This window comes from Diadema antillarum, unplaced genomic scaffold, assembly GCF_040938485.1.
Source record: "Diadema antillarum isolate AM-2024a unplaced genomic scaffold, OU_Dant_1.0 scf00000029, whole genome shotgun sequence".
NCBI classification, from domain to species: domain Eukaryota; kingdom Metazoa; phylum Echinodermata; class Echinoidea; order Diadematoida; family Diadematidae; genus Diadema; species Diadema antillarum.
The window spans coordinates 3,313,658-3,336,644 of NW_027270918.1; the positions used below are offsets into that span (position 1 = coordinate 3,313,658).

The following is a 22,987-nucleotide window of genomic DNA, read 5'->3' on the forward strand; positions in this document are numbered from 1 at the left end:
AGCCATTCAAACATGCAATATGTGTGCATGTGTGTGTGTGTGGTTTTGTTTTTAATGTGCAGTCGCATTCATATTCATACACAAAACCAGGAACTTGTAGTTATTGTAGCATAAAGTTCTGTGTGCATCTATCCCTCTCTCTTTTTTGTATTGACTTGCAAGTAAATTTTTGATGCGAGTCAAAAGCCATACTTGCATCAATTTAGCAATTAGAAGGGTAAATGCAATTACAGAGCCTCACAATACTCTCCAATTCCGTGCATGAGTGAGCACATCACATGCTACAGTCCGCAGCTGAAATGTGAACACACCCTTGTCTTGATCACATAAGTGCTCTCTCAAATTCTTCGCCGCATGGGGGGAAAATGGTACGTTGGTCACCATGACAACAAATTGTGTTATCCCTGCATGTTCTAAGTGCATGAGCAATACCGTGCTAGCGGTGTTGATTGCCGTCAACTTTTATTGATTGCCCGGCCATGATGTAGTGATCTGCGATAGACCTCAATAAACACTAATAAAGCGCATTATTTGCCAAAGGGATGTGTATTGAAGAAAAAAATGTAATGCTCTTGAATGTGAAAACAACATTTGTCATGTGTATGTGGAATGCTTTGTTCTGGGGGAAATGACATTTTGACAAATTCTAGTTTGGGGATTTTTGATGGATGACTACTAGTATATCTTTCCCTCTCTCTGTCCCTCTCCTCTCTCTATCTCTCCCTCTTTCTCTGTTTCTTGAAGAGTGATCATTGTACATGGTATAATTTATTCATTTTATTTTTCATGCAGATGTTGTTAATTGTACTTCCTCCATGACACACTTTGTTCTAAAAGAATATTTACAAATACAATTTCTTATCATGATATTGTGATTTTTTTGTGTGTGTGCAATCTATTTCAATTGACAGTCTTTATTGAGACGCTGATATTGGATCTCTATGAGGAGTATATCAAGCATACAAGTACATCACAAAAGAACATAGAAAAATAATCATTACTGTGCGTGCGAGCCAGTGTTGACTTAAAAATCGAGTAATGCTTTCAGAAGACCGAGTGAAGAGTCTAGTCTACGGAAGTCTTTGGTTGCTCGACAACCAAGATATTTGTGTTTTTGGTCCTCGAGGAGTAATACCAATGTATTTCATCCATCATGTCTTCATGTGAGCTTGATGTTTTTATTGCCATATCCACTTCCACAGGACGACCACTTGAAGCTTGCTGACTTTGGGTCATGTCGGAGTGTGTATTCAAAACAGCCATTCACAGAATACATCTCAACAAGATGGTAAGTTTCATTAAAAAAATCAATCCACCCATTTTTTCCCCTCTGGTTTAAAAAATCATTAACATGTATTCTTACTAGTACCATATAAAAGTTGCAATCATGAGCTATTTTTCAATTCAATTCAATTCAATCATAGTTTATTTCCAATCAACGAAAATCAAAAACATAGTACAATGTATACATGTCATTAAATGATATTGTTCAAACGCTTGCAAAAGATTCATGTAATATACGAGACAAATTATAGAACAACATATATGTACAATAATAAAGAGGAACACTGTACAAATACTACGTGGGCGAGCGGAAAATAAATTCGATCATGGAAAATAGTGATCCACTAAAAAGCAAAGCTTGTCGGACGTGGATCGCTAGATAAATAATGATTGAATGATATACTATTCTATAACAATATGTAGTTATTTTGAGATACACAGGTCGGGAAAAAAATATAGAATACCAATGCTATAGTGCCCGGACACTGTTCATTGAACCACGTGTACCGGGGAATATGACAAGGACAATACATTCGTACACACATTCAATTACCCACACGCATATACACATTTTTGATACCAAATGTAAGAATATACATTCCAACACATGGTTGCTATGAAGATGGCATTATTATCAGTCATATATAATGATCTCAATTCATTTTAACAACATTGTGAAACTTTAGAAAAGGTCTTTTGCATGAAGGAAATGTAAAAAATCAATCCACCCATTTTTTGCCCTCTGGTTTAACAAATCATTAATATGTATTCTTACTAGTACCATATAAAAGTTGCAATCATGAGCTACTTTTGATACCAAATGTAAGAATATACATTCTAACACATGGTTGCTATGAAGATGGCATTATTATCAGTCATATATAATGATCTCAATTCATTTTAACAACATTGTGAAACTTTAGAAAAGGTCTTTTGCATGAAGGAAATGTAAAAAATCAATCCACCCATTTTTTGCCCTCTGGTTTAACAAATCATTAATATGTATTCTTACTAGTACCATATAAAAGTTGCAATCATGAGCTACTTTTGATACCAAATGTAAGAATATACATTCCAACACATGGTTGCTATGAAGATGGCATTATTATCAGTCATATATAATGATCTCAATTCATTTTAACAACATTGTGAAACTTTAGAAAAGGTCTTTTGCATGAAGAAAATGTGCACATGGTTTGAAAGTTCACCACTGAGATGTAAAAAACATCCAATGAAACCCCAGATAGATTTTGCTATGTTTCATTGCAAGATGGTGCAAAATCAAAAATTGTTAATAAGTTGTATCATTTGGTCAACTCCTTTCCTACAATGTACCATGGAAAAGATAAAATATGGGAAAAAAAGGCTGAATTTCTGGTATTTTTTCAAGCATCCATTCGTCTTATAGAGGCATTGCTTTGTTCTGCATGTAAATGTGTAAAAGATGACATTGTTTAATGTTTTAATGTGTTTTCTTTATGAGTCATCTGTGCAAAAGGTTTAATTTATATTTTGAATCTATATGGTAAAGTTGAGATGATCATGATATGAAAAGAAAAGAAAATAAAATCAATAATTATGACATATGATACAGCTCTATTCCAGTCGCTTGTGTAGAAAAAAAAGAAGAACAGAGCAAGAGAAACATGAAGCAAAAGAGACAAAAGCAAACTTGTACAGCTGTAGGAAAAAAAAAAGTTGGAGGGTAACCATGCATGCAGAGCAGAAAAATCAATCAACATAGAGTGAGCATGATAAGGGGGAAAGAAAATAAAATGGCAATTCTATAAACATAATGCAAATGTAATGTCGGTTGTAAGAGTGCTATTGATTTGGAATTCACAAGGGCAACTTCCTGCCATGGATACAAACATGACCCCTGTTGCTTCGGTATCAAAGAATAGCAGTTTGCCAAAAGCAATTATGATATGCATACTCTGTACTCTGTTGATTCAATTCTATGTACACACAATATCCCCTATCGTCACTTCCCTTGTGTGTTTCCATGACAACAGGTATCGTGCTCCAGAGTGCTTATTAACAGACGGGTATTACTCCTACCAAATGGATATGTGGAGCGTAGGCTGTGTCTTCTTTGAAATTCTAAGGTGATTGTCCAGTTATTTGTATCATGCAATTATTTTGAAAATGAAAGAAGATCAAGCATGGAACATGTTTTGTTGTTTATACCAGTATTATAGTACCAATATCAAGTGTGAAAGTTTATGCCTTGAAAATGAGAATTCATTCAGTCTCTTTTATGTTTTAAGAAATCAGAATCTGACCAAGAAATAGTGAAGATGTGATGTTTATGAAAGAGAGAAAGTTTGTGAAATTATATTAAGTGAAGGAAAAAAACTGATGTAATTATAAGACCTGCTTCAGAAATCTTGTTAAGAACGCTGAGATGTAAAAATTCTGTGTGATCATATGGAGTTTATTAAATGGAAAGCCTTAATTCTTATGGTGAGAATGTGGAATATGTGTAAAACTTCCATAGTTGAAGATATGCGAGTCATAGAGTTCGGTGTAAGGTAGCTTATCAAGTCTTTGAGCAATTTTGCTATAAGATAGAAGTTATAAATCATCTTTTCATCCATGATTTGGCAACTCAGAGGTCTACTGCATATGCAATACTAGAGAAATATTACCATGCCTGAAAGTAGTTAAAGTCTTTCAGTTTGCCCAAAAATAATATGAAATATATATATTTATTGTTTTTTCATTCATTTGAAAGAGGAACTTATATATTGTGCTGCCAAGAAGAACTAGTATAATGAACGAAAATTTATTGTTACTTTTTATCTCAGTTCATATAAAGGGCTCAATGAAAGAGAACTATTTACTCTACGTTATCAAACACTTACAATAAATAATACACATTATGATAAAAAAGGTCATATTATATCATCATAGAGAAATAAAAGGAACACAGTCCCAGAAATGACAGGAATGTGTTTGTGAGACTTGCGGCAATTAAGACCTAGAGGCTCATGTCACAATTTGTGATTTATCCTCGTAGTTTGCACCCACTGTTTCCTGGTGCCAATGAAGTGGACCAGATTGCCAAGATCCACGATGTCATGGGAACGCCAGACACCACCCTTCTCAACAAATTCAGGAAGTAAGTCCGGTTTTGTGCAAAATGTACTCATAACTTCTTTCACAGGCATTTATATAATAATCTGCTGCATTAGCATGAATGACGTTCATTCTGTCAAGCTAAGATGTTTCACAAAATTGATATGTTAACAGAGACTCCAACTCTCCCGTTTTCAACGGGAGATCTCCCGCTGAAAACCCATTTTTGCAAAATCTCCCGTTCTCCCACTTGAGATTTAATTTCTCTCACCCTGGCTCAATGTCTCCTGTTGGAAAGGATTTCTTACTTATTGCTATCGTATGTTGCAAAAATAAGCCTTAGATAGCACCAGAGAGCATCTAGAACCCTAGGAACTTCGCGCTTTGCACACATAAACTTGGAGTCTCCCATTTGCTAGGGGTTTCAGGCGGGAGAATCTCCAGATCAGAAGGTGCTTGGGGTTGGAGTCTCTGTGTTAACTGTTGACAGAAAAGAAATGGATGAGGTGTTTACATTTTACTGGTATATTAGCCGGTCGGTTTGAAGTTTTCTTCCAATTTAAAGTGACTTCTGTTGAAGAATACAATTGTAGTTGGTTAATAACATTATGCATGACATATCAAGATACTAGTATCTCAGTTTTTTCAGATCATTTGAATGGTGACATATGTGTACACCTCATTAGATAATACCGATGTAGGAAAAGTAATAAAGCTTGGTTTGCTGAGGAAAATGTTACAGTGATGTAGCCAACTCAGTAGACCATGCACAGAATTAATTATTTTCTGACATGAAGTTGGTGAGAGCTCCTCCAGAATGTTTAGTAGGAATTTTAAGTAGGGAAAATGAGCACTGAAAGGTGGACTTGTGCGCTATACAAGTAGCCACTATTATTATTATTATTAGTAGTAGTAGTAGTAGTAGTAGTAGTAGTAATAGTATTTATTTATTTATTTATTTATTTATTTATTATTTTTATTATTATCATTATTATTAGTAGTAGTAGTATTTATTCATTCTCTATTATTATTATTATTTTTTTATTATTATTGTGATTATGATTATTATTATTATTATTATTATTATTATTATTATTACTACTACTACTACTACTACTACTACTAATATTATTATCATTATCATTATTATTTATTATATTTCAAGTTGGTATTGGCAGCATTGTCATCACAAATTTTTGCGCTTTTGTGCCCGTGCAGCAAAGCGAGAGGAATCAACTACAACTTCCCGTCCAAGAAGGGCACGGGCATTGAGAAGCTCCTGCCCCACGCCTCGCAGCAGAGCGTCGAGGTGATCTACAAACTCTGCACGTATGACCCCGATGAGAGGATCACCGCCAAGCAGGTCATACGGCACCACTACTTCAAGGAACTCAGGTGAGATCGCAGTGTCATTGTGTCCGTTTGATTGATTGAGTGTCTGAGACGCATGAATCCCTTGCATGCTGATCTCTTTCTTCATTTGTCTCTCTTTGCATTGACCTATCTATCTACTGTCTTATCATGTATATTTCGTTACGTTCCATGAATATGTACATACAAAAATGTATACATATATTTATATGTGTTCATGCATACATGAAAGGTAATTATATACATATGTAAACATATATATATATATATATATACAGTATACATGTATATATATATATATATTGAATTATATATATATAAACATATATGTATATATATATATATATTTGTATGATGTATATATGAGAGGGAGATTGAGATTGAGTGGAAGAGATTGGTTGATAGACAGATGTTGCTGTAAATCTTATTGTGGTTATGTAATTTCATGCGAGTTAATTGCGCAGTACTGACCTCCACAAAAGGAAGGAATATCTCACATGGAAATAAATCTCTGTAATTGTAATATGATATAGATTGAAGTAAGGTTGCAATTTAAAATCCTACCCACTAGATTGAGAGGGTGGGAGGGGGGTGTATGGTTACATGCAGGTTTGTGGCTAAGCTTGAGTATCAAGACCAATAATCAGAGTGCTTCAAGTAATGAGGTGACAGAGTGTCCAGTGCTGGGTAAACACACTTACAAGATATCGCTGTGCAGCTACAAGACTCTGTGTTTGCTTTGGGGACCGATGGACATGCAATTTTGTGTTAAGTAGGTTGCTCTTGGTCAGATACACAGTACGCATCTGATTGTTCTGCCTAAAGATAGCCAGTGGGTCACCAGACTGAGAGTATGACCCCTGCTTGCTGATGATAAATGAGGACAGCCTATTAACTGCCAAACATAGAGGGAAACGAAGGAGCACTTATAAAGGTGCCCAGGACCTGAAAGCTGTTGAGGCAGGGGTAATGCTGGTATATGCTCTCAAGAACTCTTGCATTTTATGGCAGAGTTTTTAACTTTGTATACTAAAATTGAAAATAAAATCGGACTTTGCCACTTACTACAACTCTTAAAATTTGCATTATTTTGTTTCCATAACAGCATTCCGCAATGTATTGTTGAAGCTTAGGTTCCTTTAAAAAAAAAAAAAAAAAAAAACCCCACACAAATCTGCGCAAACACAAGTATTTATGTTCATATGTGTACCATAAAGTTAATTTTATTTGATCTCTTTTATCTGGAAATTCTATGTATTCTTTGATATTATTTGAATATGGCGCACCTGAAGAACTCTATGTTTTGATCTTCTCTGGCCTAATGACTAACAGCAGCGTACATGAATTGCGTCATTCCTGTAAACCAACAACTGTATTAGTGAACATCTCTTTGGGTCTCCTCAGATGGGTTCCTGGCCATGCTTGAATCAATACGAGATAAATCCAATGTTTATCTTGTGTTTGGGCGATACCGCCTGATAATGGTTACTGCCCACACTCATTGACCTTGTTGTGAAGGGACGCGTCATTTTCGTTCCCCAGCTTCCCCCCAAAGTAGGTGACAGTGCGTCCGCTTTTCTTGCCATAGGTACTGTAGGGAATGAACCGACACGGTTTCCTGTAGTTTCCCAGTGTTTGCCCATTTAAGAGTTGCAGTCGGTGATGAATAGTTTGGAAGTTCGTATTTGGTCGCGGCTTCAGTAGCGTTGCTTCTTTCCTCTACGTGCATGTGGCATTGAAATATCTTGGACTCTCCATATTATATCTCTCTCAGCTCTCTAAATTGTGTCTCAGTGGTTTTCTTGTGTATCTACTCTGGATGAAAATTATGCGAATTTTACCCTCTGATGGATTTGTTGTTTGCCAGTAGTAGCATACGGAACCCTTTGTTGGACAGTGGAAATGCCATGGTTTGTGAGGATGGTGTGATGGGCAGCTTTTGTTGGCGTGATTGTCATACTTTTTGAGTGATTCTGTCAGGCCGATCTGTTTTTTTTTTCAATGGGATACAATTATGAAGAACCACACATTCTCTCTTACTACTGTAGGTAAGACCCACAATTCTATTATTACTCATGTTGCCTGCATTTTTTTAATAAGAGTAAGCTTTTCCATTTTTGCACAACACTGATAAGCATAAAAAATATGCTTATACTGTTTTCTCAAATCTAAATGTAATGCCTTGAAGGATGACACTGACTATTTCCTAAAAATACTGATGTCTTTGGGATTTGCTATGCCTCCACTGTTTCTTGAATATTAGTTTTCTACACTTCCAACCGTTTATTGCTTTCGTAGACCCTGTATGTTTTGCATTTTTTTTTTCACTTAACTTCCTTTCAGCATTCAAAGTGTGAAAATAATGTGACTACATGCATTTTAACTTAAAACAATATTGAATTAAAAAAAAATTACCTTCATGAATAGGATGTTTGGTAGTATTTTGGTTGATATTGTATTTGCAGTTTTCCTTCTTCATGTTCTCATTTTTAGAATTTAGGATATTTGGGATATTTAGAAAAGAAACTGTTCATGTTTATAGGTAATTTATCTTATTCCAAGTCCTTTTGAAATTTAATGTCTAGTAACACGGCTCTAAGCTTTTTCCTGCCCATTCACCAAAATCATCAAATCTTGTTTTTTTTTGTTTTGTTTTGGGTGGGTTTTTTTTTTGCGACCCAGTAATGAAATTTTGTGGCCACAAAATTAAGAAAAACATTAAAAATATAGTAATTTAATAAAGCATTTAGATAATTATATATCATGATAATTTTTAAATTTGTAGTGTATTAAAGGGCTTCAAAAATGATGTACTGTGACAAGGAAATACAAGAAAAAAAATTACAAGCTGAATTAATTTAATAAAGATTTCAGACAATTATAAACCATGATAATTGTGTTGAAATTGGCTTGTATGATAAAGGGCATCAAATGGCATGTACTGTGACTAAGTTTATTAAGTCTAACATATCAAAATTATAAATGGAGGCATAAATAGGATTTTGTTTCCTTTGACACAACATATTCATAGAATGATTGTATTTAGAATACAGAGACTGTAGGGTACACTTGCATGTACACATCAAGTTTATATAGATTAAATTTGGCAGTTAAATTTGGCCACCAAAAAATGTATATTTTGGCCAACTTTGACAGTAAAATGGACTCAGCTTGGCCATTAAGACTATAAAGTGGTGACCTAGCAACCCTTTGCGGAGGCATCTAGCTGAAATGCATGCAGTCTGTGAGCTGCGAGTTATTCTTCCCTTTGCTGGGTGAGAAAAACATTTGAAAACAATGAATACACATAGCAAATTTTTGGTGGCCCACTTGGGCCACCAAAAGACATCATTTTTTAAATAATGGTGATGCGACATCTGGGGCCACCAGTAGTGTTGAACCTTGCTATGATATATTGCCTGTTTTTCCATAAAATTTCAAATTTCAAGTTGATATCCCTGCACTGAGAGACCTACATTTGAGACTGATTGTCTAAAATTGCAAATATGCAAGAAGTTTAAGTATGATAATAAAAAATACTTTTGAATTAAATGAATTAATGATAAGACTAGAAAAAATTTTATCTTGTATTTAGCTGTGATATTGATGGAGTAGGATGATATTTTTCATATTTATTCTATGAGTGTCTTTTTCAACATGTAAAGCACATCTGAAAAAGTTTGTATGAATTTGTCACCCATTCCTGTAATTTGCAAGATGCTTTCTATATATTTCATTAAATGTGATATATATCAGAGTATATGAAAACAGGGATTCAAGCAGATGTAACTGATGAATTTGGAAGAAATAACAATTAGGAAGGCAACCGATTGAATTAAGAAATAATGAACCAGAAGAGTTTTATTGTTGTTGCACCAGCTAAGTTAGATAGAGGTATATAGTGTATATTCAGATATCTATAGATTCATAATCATTGAAAGCACTGCTTATAAAATGTTTTGTTGAATAATGCTATTGTAAACGCAGAAATCTTCTTGGTACAATAATTTTTGCATATTTCGCACTACTTCTGGCTAGCACAAATTCTAAAACCCGCGAAAATATCTTCCCAATTATTTTCTCTGCATGTTGCGAATGGGTTGACAATTCCCCAGCGCGAATTCAACAACCTGCAAATGTGTTTTTTGAGCTGTGCAGCGCGAAAAACTAATCATGCAAAAATATTGATGTTTACTGCATTCCTCAGTGCAAAATAGATGTGATTAACAGGAATGGAGGTGTGCAGTACCATGTGAATAGAGTCCTTAAAGCGATTTGTTTTATTTTTTTGGGGGGGGGGTGGGGGACAGAAGAAAACATTAGTTAGAAAGAGGAGAGTGGAGAATGAAAGTAATAGGGAAAGTGTAAGGAAAGCTAGAAGTAATGATGGTCAAAGGGAGGTGGTGAGCTGGAAGTTGAGGTTGCACTGAGGGAGATGGGTATTCAGTTCAATTCAATTCAATTCAATTCGTTTATTCATCTCAATCATCATAAAAACAAATACATTGTGAGATCAACATAGCAAAAAGAAAAAGAAATATTGATGAGGAGAACAGGGACTACAAAAAGCGATAGCTTGAAAAGGCGTAAAGCCCCCAGATTACAATGGTAAATAGAATGCATGTACATGTACATGAGGAAGTGAACAGAATTTTTAAATGAAGTAAAATAATGTACTGCTTGAAATTGTACATAAAACAAAGGAAATACTATACATTGAAATGAAAAAAAAAAAAATAAGGAGGTCTTAGCCCAGTGAAGTATGACACCTCCTCCTCCCACTCCCACTCCCCCTCCCATAAATACAGTCACATAGGATATAGGTATAGGAGACAGGGATATCTGTGAGGAAGAATAGAGTAAGAATCAAGTAAAAAGGTTTGAAAGGGTGAGGAAAAAGATGAAATGGAAATGAGAAGGAGAGGGTTAGGAGATGGTTGGAAAATCATGGAGAGAAGATTAAGAGAGAGAGGGGAAGGCAATGGAGATTTTTTTAAAATTTAAATATGATGGCAGTGCTCATTCAGACGAAGGGTAAAACTTTTATTCATTAAGTGATTTAGAAAAAGAATATCCAGAAATTTTGCAGAAATTGTGAGTTACCATGTAGTAGTCTGTCAGTGACAGTATGCAAAGATTTTATGAAATATCTGGGAAGAATGCACAATCCAAGACCTGATTTTCTGACTGGTTCATGATAAAGTCACAAAGTTTGATAAGAATATATGGAAATGATTCCATTGTCCTTCATCGCAACTTTGAGACATCGAGTTCAGTTAAATGTCATTTGTCATTGTCAAGAATTTTTTCATTTGAAATATTGTCATTTCTTTCAGTCCTGATATGCCTCAAAGTGTGAAACCACAAATGAATTTGTGGGAGGAAAAAAATATATAATTTTGCTGTTTTGAAAAGGGTTAAATATTGGATTTTTTTCAACAAAGCAAGTAGGATCAGCAATTAAGTAAATGATTATGTTACCTACATTGTACATCCTTTTTGCTGTAAACGAAGAAGTCAGGAAAGCGCATTTAAAAGTTGTGTAGTGAAACGTGACAGCAGAAGAGAATCAACAAATAGTGACTTCATTATCACATCAAGTAGATATGCGTTGAGTCCGTTGGGAAGAAAAAATGTATAATTCTACTGTTTTGAATTTCTTTTTAAAATAATAGTTTTTTAAATGAAACCAGTAGGATCAGCAATTAAGTAAAGGGTTATGTTACCTACGTCCTTTTTGCTTTAAACGAAGAAGTCTGGAAAGTGCATTTAAAAGTTGTGTAGTGAAACGTGACTGCAGAAGAGAATCAGCAAATAGTGACTTCATTATCACATCAAGTAGATATGTCTAATCAAATACTTAACACTACATGTGGTCTTTCGTCATGCATTTGTAAAGTTATGCCTTTGACTTTTTTTAATGTAATTCTTTGAAAGATGCGTGATCTCTTATGGTCATAGATTGATGTAAAGAAGAGCATGATCACAATGACAAAGAGATAAGAATTTGAGCTATCAGACATATTTTTCAGAATAGTGTCCCATTGAACACCTTTCATACTTTGTAATTCATCACACTTGTGTGATAAAAAGAGCAATGTGTAATGCAGATTAGATTAGATAATCATGATTTGATTAAGCTTGTAGTATGTGGGTCTACCTCTTCAGCTAAATTATTGAGTGACTTATTAAGTTTGGAGGATTCTATTCCACAGTGATATATGCTTGACCTCCTTTTCTCTTTCATTGTGTTTGTGTTTAAGAGGTAGATATGTCCAACTTACCTGGATTTTATAACAAGAATTGCAAAAGTCAAGAGCAAAGGCAGATCACATGGTACACATACATCTGGATGTATCTGATGCCCATTTAATCATCAGCTGATTGAACTTTTTTTAGGTTTTTCTTTTAACACTCAGGCAAGACTGGAAGAAAATTCAAAGACTCCAATTTACAACAATGACAAGAAAACACAATAGCACTTCTTTATTACCAAATATCAACTTTTTTTTTTCCATGTAGATGTGGTGATCAGAAAGGCTTGCCAAAAATCTGAACTTAACTTTGTTATTGCATGTACTATCAGTAACCCGTCTGTACACATTAGAAATGGCAGTTTAATATGGTGAGCATGTGAGGGTGAAATTAATTATTCACTTTTTTAATCCTAACTGCATGTAGTAGAGCACCGGAATGAGATGAATTATGTGCAAGAGGTATTTTGCAGGAAGCCATTTTGACTAAGTAGCTTCATACCATTATTTTGTTACAAGATATAAAATGTGCCAAAGTAAGTTTAAAAGGAATGTGTTATAAAGAGAGTTTTATCATGACCACAGTATCATCTTTTCAATTGATTTTGGTTATGATGGAGACCTTACCCGTGCAGCCAGATATTGCAGACTTTGTTTGAGGTGATATGCAGTATCATGTCAATGTTATCATGTCAATGTGTGAAAAGAAAAAAAAAACCAACAACAACCAGAAATAAGACACGTAGCATAAAACTTGGGCTGCCTTTAATTCCAATGCATGCAGAGATGCGGACAAGAAGAAGCAGCATGCGGAAAAGAAGAAGGCAGCGCAGGCGGGAGACCAGGCATCTGTGGTTTCCGAGGAAACCGCAAAGGAGAGTCATCCAGAGGGGAAGGAGACAGAGATTGAAACCTACAAGACTGGAAGGAAGGCTAGGGTAAGGCCAAACAAATTCAACATTCTCCCTTTAAGCTGAATGATATGTGTCTTTTTGTAGTGAATCATTTCCCCTTTAAAGGGATAGTAGGCCTTTAGCTGTGAAAGAAATGAGGTTTCAGGTTTTCAACTCTTTTTGAGATAATGAGAAACCTCTTATCAAGTATGAAAGAGCATACAATTCTAGGAGGAATTCAAAGTTTATTTGATGAAAATTGGTTTTAAAAGGGATGAGATATCCAAAAGCATATCCTAATAAAAGGTGGGACCCACCTTTTATTAGGACCACTTTGTTTTTATTTACTTTGTTTCATTATATTGCAGCCATTTCAAAACCAATTTTCATCAAATAAACTTTAAATTTCCCTTAGAATTGTATGCTCTGTCATATTTCTTAAGTGGTTTCTGATAATCTCACATAAAGTAAAAACCTGAATCCCCCATCTCAACCAAAACTATACCATCCCTTTGAAGGACAATGCTGTAAAACCGAAAATATTTGTGTGTATGAAACTTTCACAAATTTTGCAAGAAGCCGGGATTGGCAAAAGTAAAATTCACATGAAATTTTTTTTTTTGTCTACACAATGCATGTGGATTGCATTGCCAATTCCTGAAAGTTTCATGCCATAAATGTTTCTGGTTTTACAATAAATCACAGCATTTCTGTTTTGTCCCATCATGTCTCACTCATTTGATGTGGAATGTTCCGTCTCCAAGATGAAGATACGCCTTTTTAGTTCTCCCGTAGGCTTGGGAGGTGCTGCGACAAGTGCAGAAAAAACAGCCTTATCGTATTTGTATTCCAATTACCTTTTCACACCTTTGTTAACACCAGTAGGAGCTCACCAGGATAATGACACGTAAGCACACATAAGCATACAATAAGTTGTTGATTAATGAGCGAATGTTATCATTCATGATAAATTTATTATCTTTTAATGTTTTCTTTGCCCCCCAGTGGAAAAAAAAAAAACCAAAGTCAATATGATGTTCAGTAAACACTTCACTTTGCCTGGTTTGAGATGGTACCTCTTCGGTTGTCTCTTTTGTCCCTCACAAAGACACAAAATTCAGAAAACCAGTAGATATTTGGATTGTCTATATCCATGTTTGGTATGAAGACTCTCTGACTCTTCTTTGAATGCAATCTCCAAATTCTTTTCCAGATGTTTCAAGGTGCAAGTATCGCACAAGCTGAAATTTTCGCGTACAGATATTTTTGCGAATTGCTACTTGGAGGACATTTTCGCGTGTTGTTAGGTTGTGAACTTAGTTATTCGCACGTTGTTATTTTTCGCGTGTTGTTATTTTCGCGGTACAAAGGCGATTCGCAAAATATGCGAAAATAAAACCACCACGAAAATTTCAGCTCGTACAGTAATGCATTTCTAAGCAAAGGTATGTGCATATATCTACAACAGTGTGACAAAATAAGAGTTGTGAAATATTTTCAAACAATATATTTGTATCAGCAAAAGGGATGTGAGAGTTCAGAGTTTACTCTGATTTCATGTTTTTGTTCTCTTTGCTCAAAACCCTCTTTTTAGACTTTCAAATGCATTGAAATGTTGACAGTTTTCAATTCACGTCAATATCAGTTTTGCAGATTTTTTTTTTCTACAAGTATTCTCACACCCCTGCAGAAACATGAGTAAACGTCTTTGCGGGATTTCAGTGGTACATTGTATATTTGCATAATATTGTATAATTTAACGGAAGATATTGATTTTAGAAGTGGTCCTGGCTGTCATGATATTTGGGTAATCATATTTTGTCATATTTGGGTTTCTTTTTTTTTGTACTTCTCCAGAGGAAAGCTGGTAGCAAGCTCCACGAGAGTGAGAATTTCTCCAACTCAGTGCTGCCCAAGGTGCAGAATGCCAAGGTGGCCCACAGCATCAGCACCTACCCGACGCAGTCCTTTGGTACCACCAGTTTCCCCAAGCTCCACACCAACCGACAGAGCATGCTGCCCAGTCTAGCCAACACCCACTACAATAAGCACCATGCTGGCAAGGTATAGTCCCAACAAGTCCTATAACTTTGACCTTTGCTACCTACAAATGTAGTCTTAATCTGCTGCATAATTTGACCTATCAAGTCCTATCATTAAAGTTCATTAGGTAGAGTGAACGTCTTTTTTCATTTTAACCATTTTTTTTTTGTTGGGAGGGGGGTTCATTTATAGTTGTTTGTTTGGTTTGCAGGATTTTCAAAAACCTCTTATTTGCTGGAGTCATAACATATTCTTAAATTGGCAATGTTGCATACAACATCACAGTTTTTGTTTCTCTTGCGAATGGGCAAATTTTTGCAAAAAATTCTGTCTGATTTAATGTAGCATTAAGGCATCAACCGGGGCCCGTTTCATAAAACTTGTCATCAGTGACAAGTTGTCATAGATGTGACAAGCTACTGAAATCCTTGCATAGGATTGACTGACAGCAAATTTGTCAGAGAAATGTGGCAGTTGTCACTGGTGACAAGCTTTATGAAACGGGCCCCTGGTATATTGAAATATAGAGGTGGCAGTGGAGAGTTGTGTTCTTATAGAATTATGGGATAATTTTAATTCCAGCTGATGAATATTTCATATTCAATTAAGGCGAGTGGTTTTTCCTCCACCAATATCAGCAAAAAGTCCTGCTGACAAGTTAGTGAAGTTGAGTAATTAGAGACCTCTGCATTATATGGCTCATTCAGTACTGAGAGAATTATATTGGCAGGAACATTTTTTCAGTAATGTTATATATGGCCCATTCTCAGTAAAAGCGTTCAAATACGGAATTTTGGTGTCGCCGACATTCCATGACAGTTTGCGGTTCCCTGAAACCTATTAGATACTATTTAAATGTTTATAATATATCACGAGGACTTTATTTGTAAAAAATAAACACGATCAAATGCGGTTGTCTGCCTTTTTGTATAAAATTTTGCTGTTAAACTTCGTTAAGACCCCCAAAACGCAGTGTCGCCGGCTATTTCAGAATTATGTTTTATTGCTCCCTTCCGTCCACAAACACACTTTCCAAATATCATTTTCATGGACGATGAGCATATCATATGTGCTAATCACAATACTCAAAAAGTTCCAAAATTTTTATTGACTTCTTTTTTATAGCCTTTTGAAACCTGTCGCCAAGTTCACCGCCAGATACGTTACCAGTTTCTTTAGTGTTACAGCATTGCGAAAATAACAAGACTATGCAATGACCCTGTGTATATGAAACCCTGAGGATATACTTCATACATTGCAAGTACTTAGATTTGTTTGTGCAACAGCTCTTTATTGAGAATACGGTACAATGTTTGAAATATCGGTTTTCTACACTTTTATTTGGACAGATACGTTACATACTTTTCACGCCACCCACTGCGACAGATATTGCAATGTCAGACAAATTGTATATTATACATTACTCCTCGGAATGACGCATCGATTCAACACTAAAGTTTAGTACAAGTGAGAAATATTTGGTAGATATCGCTCTCATAATAATATGATCGACCATATACGTTACCACAGATACGTTACCCCAGATACGTGACCGAATTTTGCTCATTGGTCTTGTGCTTTCTGGGGATCAAATCTGGTCAAAATTCATCCCTACACATTACATGCTTCGTTTTGTTGGACCTCAGGATTATATTCTTACACCAAAAGGACAGAGAGGTGAAAAAGAGCAACACTTCCACATGATTTTTCTTTCTGCGTCAGTGTCTCACAACTTAATGCCAAGTTTTCCGACAGATACGTTACCACATAATCAAAATGCTGAAAAGAGATTGTAAATGTTTTTACAAACAAATCGTTGTGTGCTCATAAACTCCAAAGTTCTATTCTATAAAACCCAGCCACTTTCATATTCTATGCAACAACTTTGAACGTTTATTTTACAAGACGAAGCTAAGATTCAGCATATCAGTTTTTTGCTTTTCAGATTTAGCAGATACGTTACGTATAATTCAGGGCACCCACGGTGACAAATAATGTCATGTAAAACAAAGTGTTCATAAAACAATTCTGCATAGAATGACGCTTCCATAAAAAAATGAAGTTATGTTCAAATGAAGAATATTCAGTAGAAATTGCTCTGTAACTTCACCGACAGATTCATTTACGGTACGCCAGATACGTTACCAAACTTTGAAAGAGTAAAAAGTAGTTTATGAAACGCTTCCGAGAAAAGTTTCAGTGTTCTTTTGCATATTTATTCTAGTGTTTTTCAACATATGAAGAACTACTCAAGATTCATTGATAAGTTGAACAATTATTTATTCATTTTCATTAAAAGGGATGAGCCAAATACGTTACCATAGGTCAAACAACTGTTTAGCATATCGAGTTCACTGTACCTACTTCCTTCTAAGTGCCTGCAAAAATGTATTTTTTAAACCTTGTTGGCGTTATCCATCAAAACTTAATGAATATTTATAGTCAGATGGATAAATACATTCAGACGTAAGATGAGAATATTCTGTGAATGAAGAACTCAGCTTTCACATTTAGGGCTCTTTTCCACTACATTTCATAGTTTAAATATTACGTACAATGTTTAAAATGGTTAATTTGGGCTTACATCATTCATTTTTACATCAATTCATGAGGTAAATAATTAAACAGGTGATATTTATTAATTCATACACAACTAAAATTATTGCTTACATTTTACCAGATACGTTACCAAAGGTGATTCGATGTTTTTCAATAGTTATTTCCCCAGGAAAGCAATTCATATTTGTTTCCTGTGGAAATTCCAGATCGGATCGTTCCCTTTGCATGATTTGTGGGATTCGAAACTTTATTTGTAAGCGAAATTTGCTAAAAATACAAAGTGAATCTTAAGGTTATATTTCATTTCAGCAAAAAACATATTTCAACCTACCACACAGAAATAATTTCTACCAATTAGCAAGGGATTACAACATCTTTACCTCTTAAAAAACCCCAATATCTTTAGGGGGACAGATGTCTTTTCCTGAACAGAAATTGGATCAAAACAATAAATTTAATTCAAAGTTAGGAGTCCATTACAACATGTAAATTTGCGGTAACGTATCTGATTGGTGATCAAAAATCATATATGATGCTCTATTTCTATTCATTTTTACTCAATGAATGGCCATCATTTAGAATGTTCCACTTTTTGTTTCGTATTTGACCGGTTTTGAAGTTACCGAAAACACATCTTTGAATGTATTACTTTGAGGTTGATTTTTCGGTTTTACTCACATGGAATTGAACACTTAATCTGAGAATGGCCCATATATGTATTATCAGCAGCTTCCCCTGGGACCTATTGTTGTGGTTGACTGTCATACTATACACAAGATGTGAAATAGCATAGGTGTGTTTACAGAGGTCATATACACAAATGTTCAAGGTGTCCTCACCTTTCTCATTCATGCCAAAGAGGGCAGTATAATGCACATATCATGTGACTCATTGGGTTAGAGATTCATTCACTGAACATGAATGGGTCTGGTCTGAAGAAAAACAAAACAAAACAAACAAAAAAGCCACACTTGGATGCCTCCTTGACACTTACAAATTGCAAATGATTTTCACTCTGATATGAAATAGATGGATTAGTTAAGAACTGTGTTAGATATTATGTGCAGATGTGTTTGTACGTATATGTTAATTTCAGAGTTGTTTTGGGAACTTTGCAGTTAAAAATATCGATTTGTCTTCTTTTTTTTTCTTTTGATTGTCCCCTCCAGACATACCAGCCTGCTGCCTCCAAGAATGTGTATGGACACTTTCAGCTGCCTCAAATTCATAAGAGCAAAGGAGCTCAATTCTGATAGGACAGTAAAGGTGCAATGGTTTGACAGGGGTCTATACAAAGACGACTACTTTTCAAAGGAACAAAGTTTATCCATGATGTGCCTATGTGGGGCACGACTTCAAGACTGTTGATTGTTCTTGTGAAGCATGCCCCCCAAGGAGTGGTGTACTGAATGTGAGGAGCAGACAGCATATTATGTTTGAGTATTGCTTGGCCTTGATAGAGGGGGATCCACAGCATACCCGTCAGACTGTAAAGGTCGATATCAGTTGCAAAGGGAATCCACATGGAGTTTTGCCTGACCTTCCATCTTGTGACTTCAGCTGGACGTAGTCATCTTTATATAGGATTCACTCGCATCCCCTCAGATCAGGATGGTGAGGAATGAGGGGTGTAGATTTCCCCACGTGAAGATAAGTGACATCGCCAACATGTTGGGGCTCATAGAGACAGGCAAGTTAGAGAGATGACACTGGAGTTGACCCTTGACCTTGGAGTTGACCCCTGACCCTTGACAATGTGACACTGTTAGAGGTCAGGATGATTTTTGATAATCATTCAGGAAATGAGTTATAGGTAATATGGACACTAAGAATATATATCCATGCTATATCTACTGTCCTTACAATGGTTTTAGCATTCTGTCATCCCGAAATGAACATTGCAGTACTGCGAGTCCTGCATTCAAGTGAAGTCACTCTCGTAGTCTCTGTAGAATCAGTGAACTAACCCGTTGAGGACGAGTCCAGAGTATACTCGGGCAGGTGTCCATGGGAAATGCGTGTTGGAGCAAAATCAGCCCGTCCTCAATGGGTTAATCATGTGTAGAGATTTCAGTGCTAAATTTGTTCTCTGAAATAAGGCTGTGACTAATTACTGTGGACAATCAATTTAGTAACAGGAACATTGTGCCCTTCTGTCCTGATATCTAGACCACTAAAACAGAGGAGAGAGATCTTGAATTATTACATATTCATCATCCACAATCTGCTCCGTCCAATTCTAGTTTCCTCAAGATGCTGGCGCAGAATGCAGGTACAAGGTGGCATTATTTTCTATGTAGAATTTTGCTTCATGATTTGATTAAGTATGGAATTGGCTTGGTTCAGCATCCTTTGGCTGATTCCTTCTTCTGCCAGCGTATAGGCAGGGCTCGACATTAGCAGGTGGTTCAGTGGCCTGCAGGGGTACTAAAAACTGGCATCGGACCACCAAATTTATCTGTGAGTGGCCCAATTGGGCAACTGAGATTCAAAATGGATAGTCACTTTTGCCATTCGAGCCACTACATATCTTTTGGGGATCACTAGAATTTCAGATTTAAAGACTTTAAGTGGTCCACATGAGCAACCTGACAAAATAGTTCATGTCGAGCCATGCTAAAGGCAGTGGTAAAATTTTGCTCTGATGACTGCAAAGGTATGATTTTATAGACTGGAGGAATAACCATCTTATTATTCAAGCCTTGTGATTTATCGTTAGCATCCCAATACACAATGGTTGTAAGATAAATTTTGAGTTAGCAGTGCTGCTACATATATATATATGAATGGATCAGTGCTTTCTGCCACCATGTTACCAACAGTAAGGGGATGTGAATTGAGATAAAGGCTGTCTCTCTTTTTTTCCATGTTGAAAGGTATGAGAGCTTTAAGTTTTTGACATGATAAAGCAGACCACAAATTATTTTGCATTAACTTAAACCCTAAAAGACACATGAAGTAATAGATTGCACCATTTTCTCACTGAAGGTGGCATTATTTAAAGTTCACTGTCAGCAGAAAATGAAAATTGAGAGGGATGAAGAGTATATTTATCGCAATTAACTTTGCCAAACTATGAATATAGATTTATATCAAAACACATATACCTCAGGCCGCTTTCTGGTTTTGCTCCGCACACTTTTGTCAATGTTAATTTTTAAAGACAAGTTTCGCTTTGGGGAAAAAAATATACACCGTAATGTGATGTCACAGTTTCTATTGAAGGTTACAATTGCTTGCACTTTCCCCCATGAACAACTGAAACTGGCAAAGTCTGTCTTGGTTCTTTGGATAAGTCTCTTGCACCCTTCTGGTAGAGAAGATGATAGGTTTCTTCTTTAAACTAGGTTATTTTGTAAAGAATAGATGACTTAAGAAGCAAAGGGCAACTACATAAAAGAGAGTGTAGTTATGGTGTAGAAATTGATTTGTCTCAAAGAGTTTGTTTGTTCCACCTCCGTCCATGAATCTATCACCGAGAATGCACCCTCTATAAATGCGCTTATGTGTGTGTGTATGTATATATTCATCTTTGATAATGTACAGTTATGGACATATACGACAGAACTATGAAGTATTTTGTTATTGTAATGATATTTTTTAACAGTCATTGCTGATGTTTGCCAAGTTTACAGATTTATAGTTTATGACGTATAAAGAATTCTAGCATTGTGAGTATTTTGACTTCAGATATAAAATCATGTTCCCACCTTCATTCTGTAGTTGTAATTCAAGTGCTTTGTCACAGTGAAAAATGAAATTTCTCATTTGGACTGGCACAGGTACAGGTACACTGTACCTATGGTAGACAGTAGATGCAATGATACACTGCCATGGCACACAAGTCATGAAGAATTTTTTTTTCTCTCACACAAGGTAGTTGTCGCAACATTGCATGATTGATGTATGTCTAGGGTCGTTCTGTTTCACAGCACCAAATGCACCAAATGCCAACTGCATACTTTTTGATTAAAAATTCTAAGTATGAGTTTATTAGTGTAGAGAGAAGTGAGTACATGATTGAATTAAGAAAAAAGAGAAGTACAACATTTAGACATAAGTATATGCATATCCACATACATATACAAACATACATTCACATTCATATGCTGTGTTAATGGAATTTTTGTTCCCTGAATCAAATTTCTGGTACTCAGAGTGGAGGCAATATTCAAAATTTATGCTGATTATGATTTTACAAAAATAATGATAATAAATCTTGCAGCATTGCCATCTACTCTCAGGTACCTGTGCCAGTCCTGTATCTTTACTTTTCTTTGTGCAAAGTAAAGTCCTATCAAAGTTTGCTAGTCTGAATTCTAAATTCTTCCAAATGTATTCTTGCCTATTGACTTCAAAAAAGATAGAGTATATGCTTGAAGCATGGTATTTAACTTCCCTAAGCTACTGTGCTGAAAATTCTGTCAACATTCCATATCATTTGTTTTGGCTAGAATGACCGTTTTGCACATAGGCTGGTGTATCAATGTATTTAAATGTATGGATATCTCCTAAGATGCAGTACCAATGTTAGTTTTCTCTCTCTCTCTTAAGATGCAGTACCTATGTGTGCAGTATTAGCCACCTGTACATGTTCAATGTGTTTCGATATTTGGAACCATTTTCCATGCATTAGTTCTTGCTTTGAGATACAAGCTGGTCTGTTTTTCCGGAAGCTCCTGTGCTTTAAAGGCATGCATAAGACTTGAATACAGTACTGTAAAGCATGAAATTTTGGTGGCATGAAATTTTTGCGAATCGGAGCCAGCCGCTTTTTTCTCTGCATGATATTTTGATGAATTTCCACTGGCATTTAATGCACATAGGTCCGAATTCACGAAGGTGGTACAAACGAAACCATGATTTAAACCATGAACAAAAATCATAGAGCGCCAAGTGCTGAATAGAATATTTCGTTAAGAAATCAGTCATTTCGATGATGAAATTATTATTTTGTAACGAAATGACAACATTTTGTAACTAAATGAACATTTCGTCCATGGAATGATAATTTCATTAACGAAGCGGTCATTTTGTCGAAGAAATGACCAATTTCGTAAAGAAATATTCCGTGCGACACTTGGCGCTCCATGGTTTTTGTCCATGGTTTCATTTGTACCACCTTTGTGAATTCGGGTCAATGTGTAGACAAGAACTCTCACATGCATTTTCATTTTCCAGTTCATGGCAAATTCGTGAAATTGAAAATACATGCAAAAATTTCTAATTTTACAGTATTAACTGGACTATCTGCTGCCAAGTAGACTTCAGCTATTGACACATGAGTATCAAACTAGCATTTTACTGTATTTACAAAAAATAAGAACAAACAGCACAATTTGCTGACATCCATGGCAGAGAAAATGCCTTTTGGGACAATAGCACCAAATATCTTGGACAATATTGGTGTTTGAGTAATATCAACTGTCGATAATTGGGCACCGACATATGCATGAATATGTATTTGTATATGACCCTCAATTATTCATATCACTCTATTTT

At 35.6% G+C, this 22,987-nt stretch overlaps 1 protein-coding gene across 1 annotated transcript in view; it reads left to right on the forward strand.

The window, feature by feature from the left end:
- Positions 1-21,104, forward strand: part of LOC139739071 (MAPK/MAK/MRK overlapping kinase-like) — a 39,146-nt gene extending 18,042 nt beyond the window's left edge. The window contains exons 7-13 of the mRNA XM_071649687.1: positions 1,203-1,288; positions 3,300-3,392; positions 4,307-4,408; positions 5,584-5,760; positions 12,775-12,928; positions 14,741-14,947; positions 18,655-21,104. Coding sequence (XP_071505788.1) covers positions 1,203-1,288; positions 3,300-3,392; positions 4,307-4,408; positions 5,584-5,760; positions 12,775-12,928; positions 14,741-14,947; positions 18,655-18,738 — 903 coding nt within the window. The 3' untranslated portion in view covers positions 18,739-21,104. The remainder of the gene's footprint in view (positions 1-1,202; positions 1,289-3,299; positions 3,393-4,306; positions 4,409-5,583; positions 5,761-12,774; positions 12,929-14,740; positions 14,948-18,654) is intronic.
- The last annotated feature ends 1,883 nt before the right edge of the window (positions 21,105-22,987 follow it).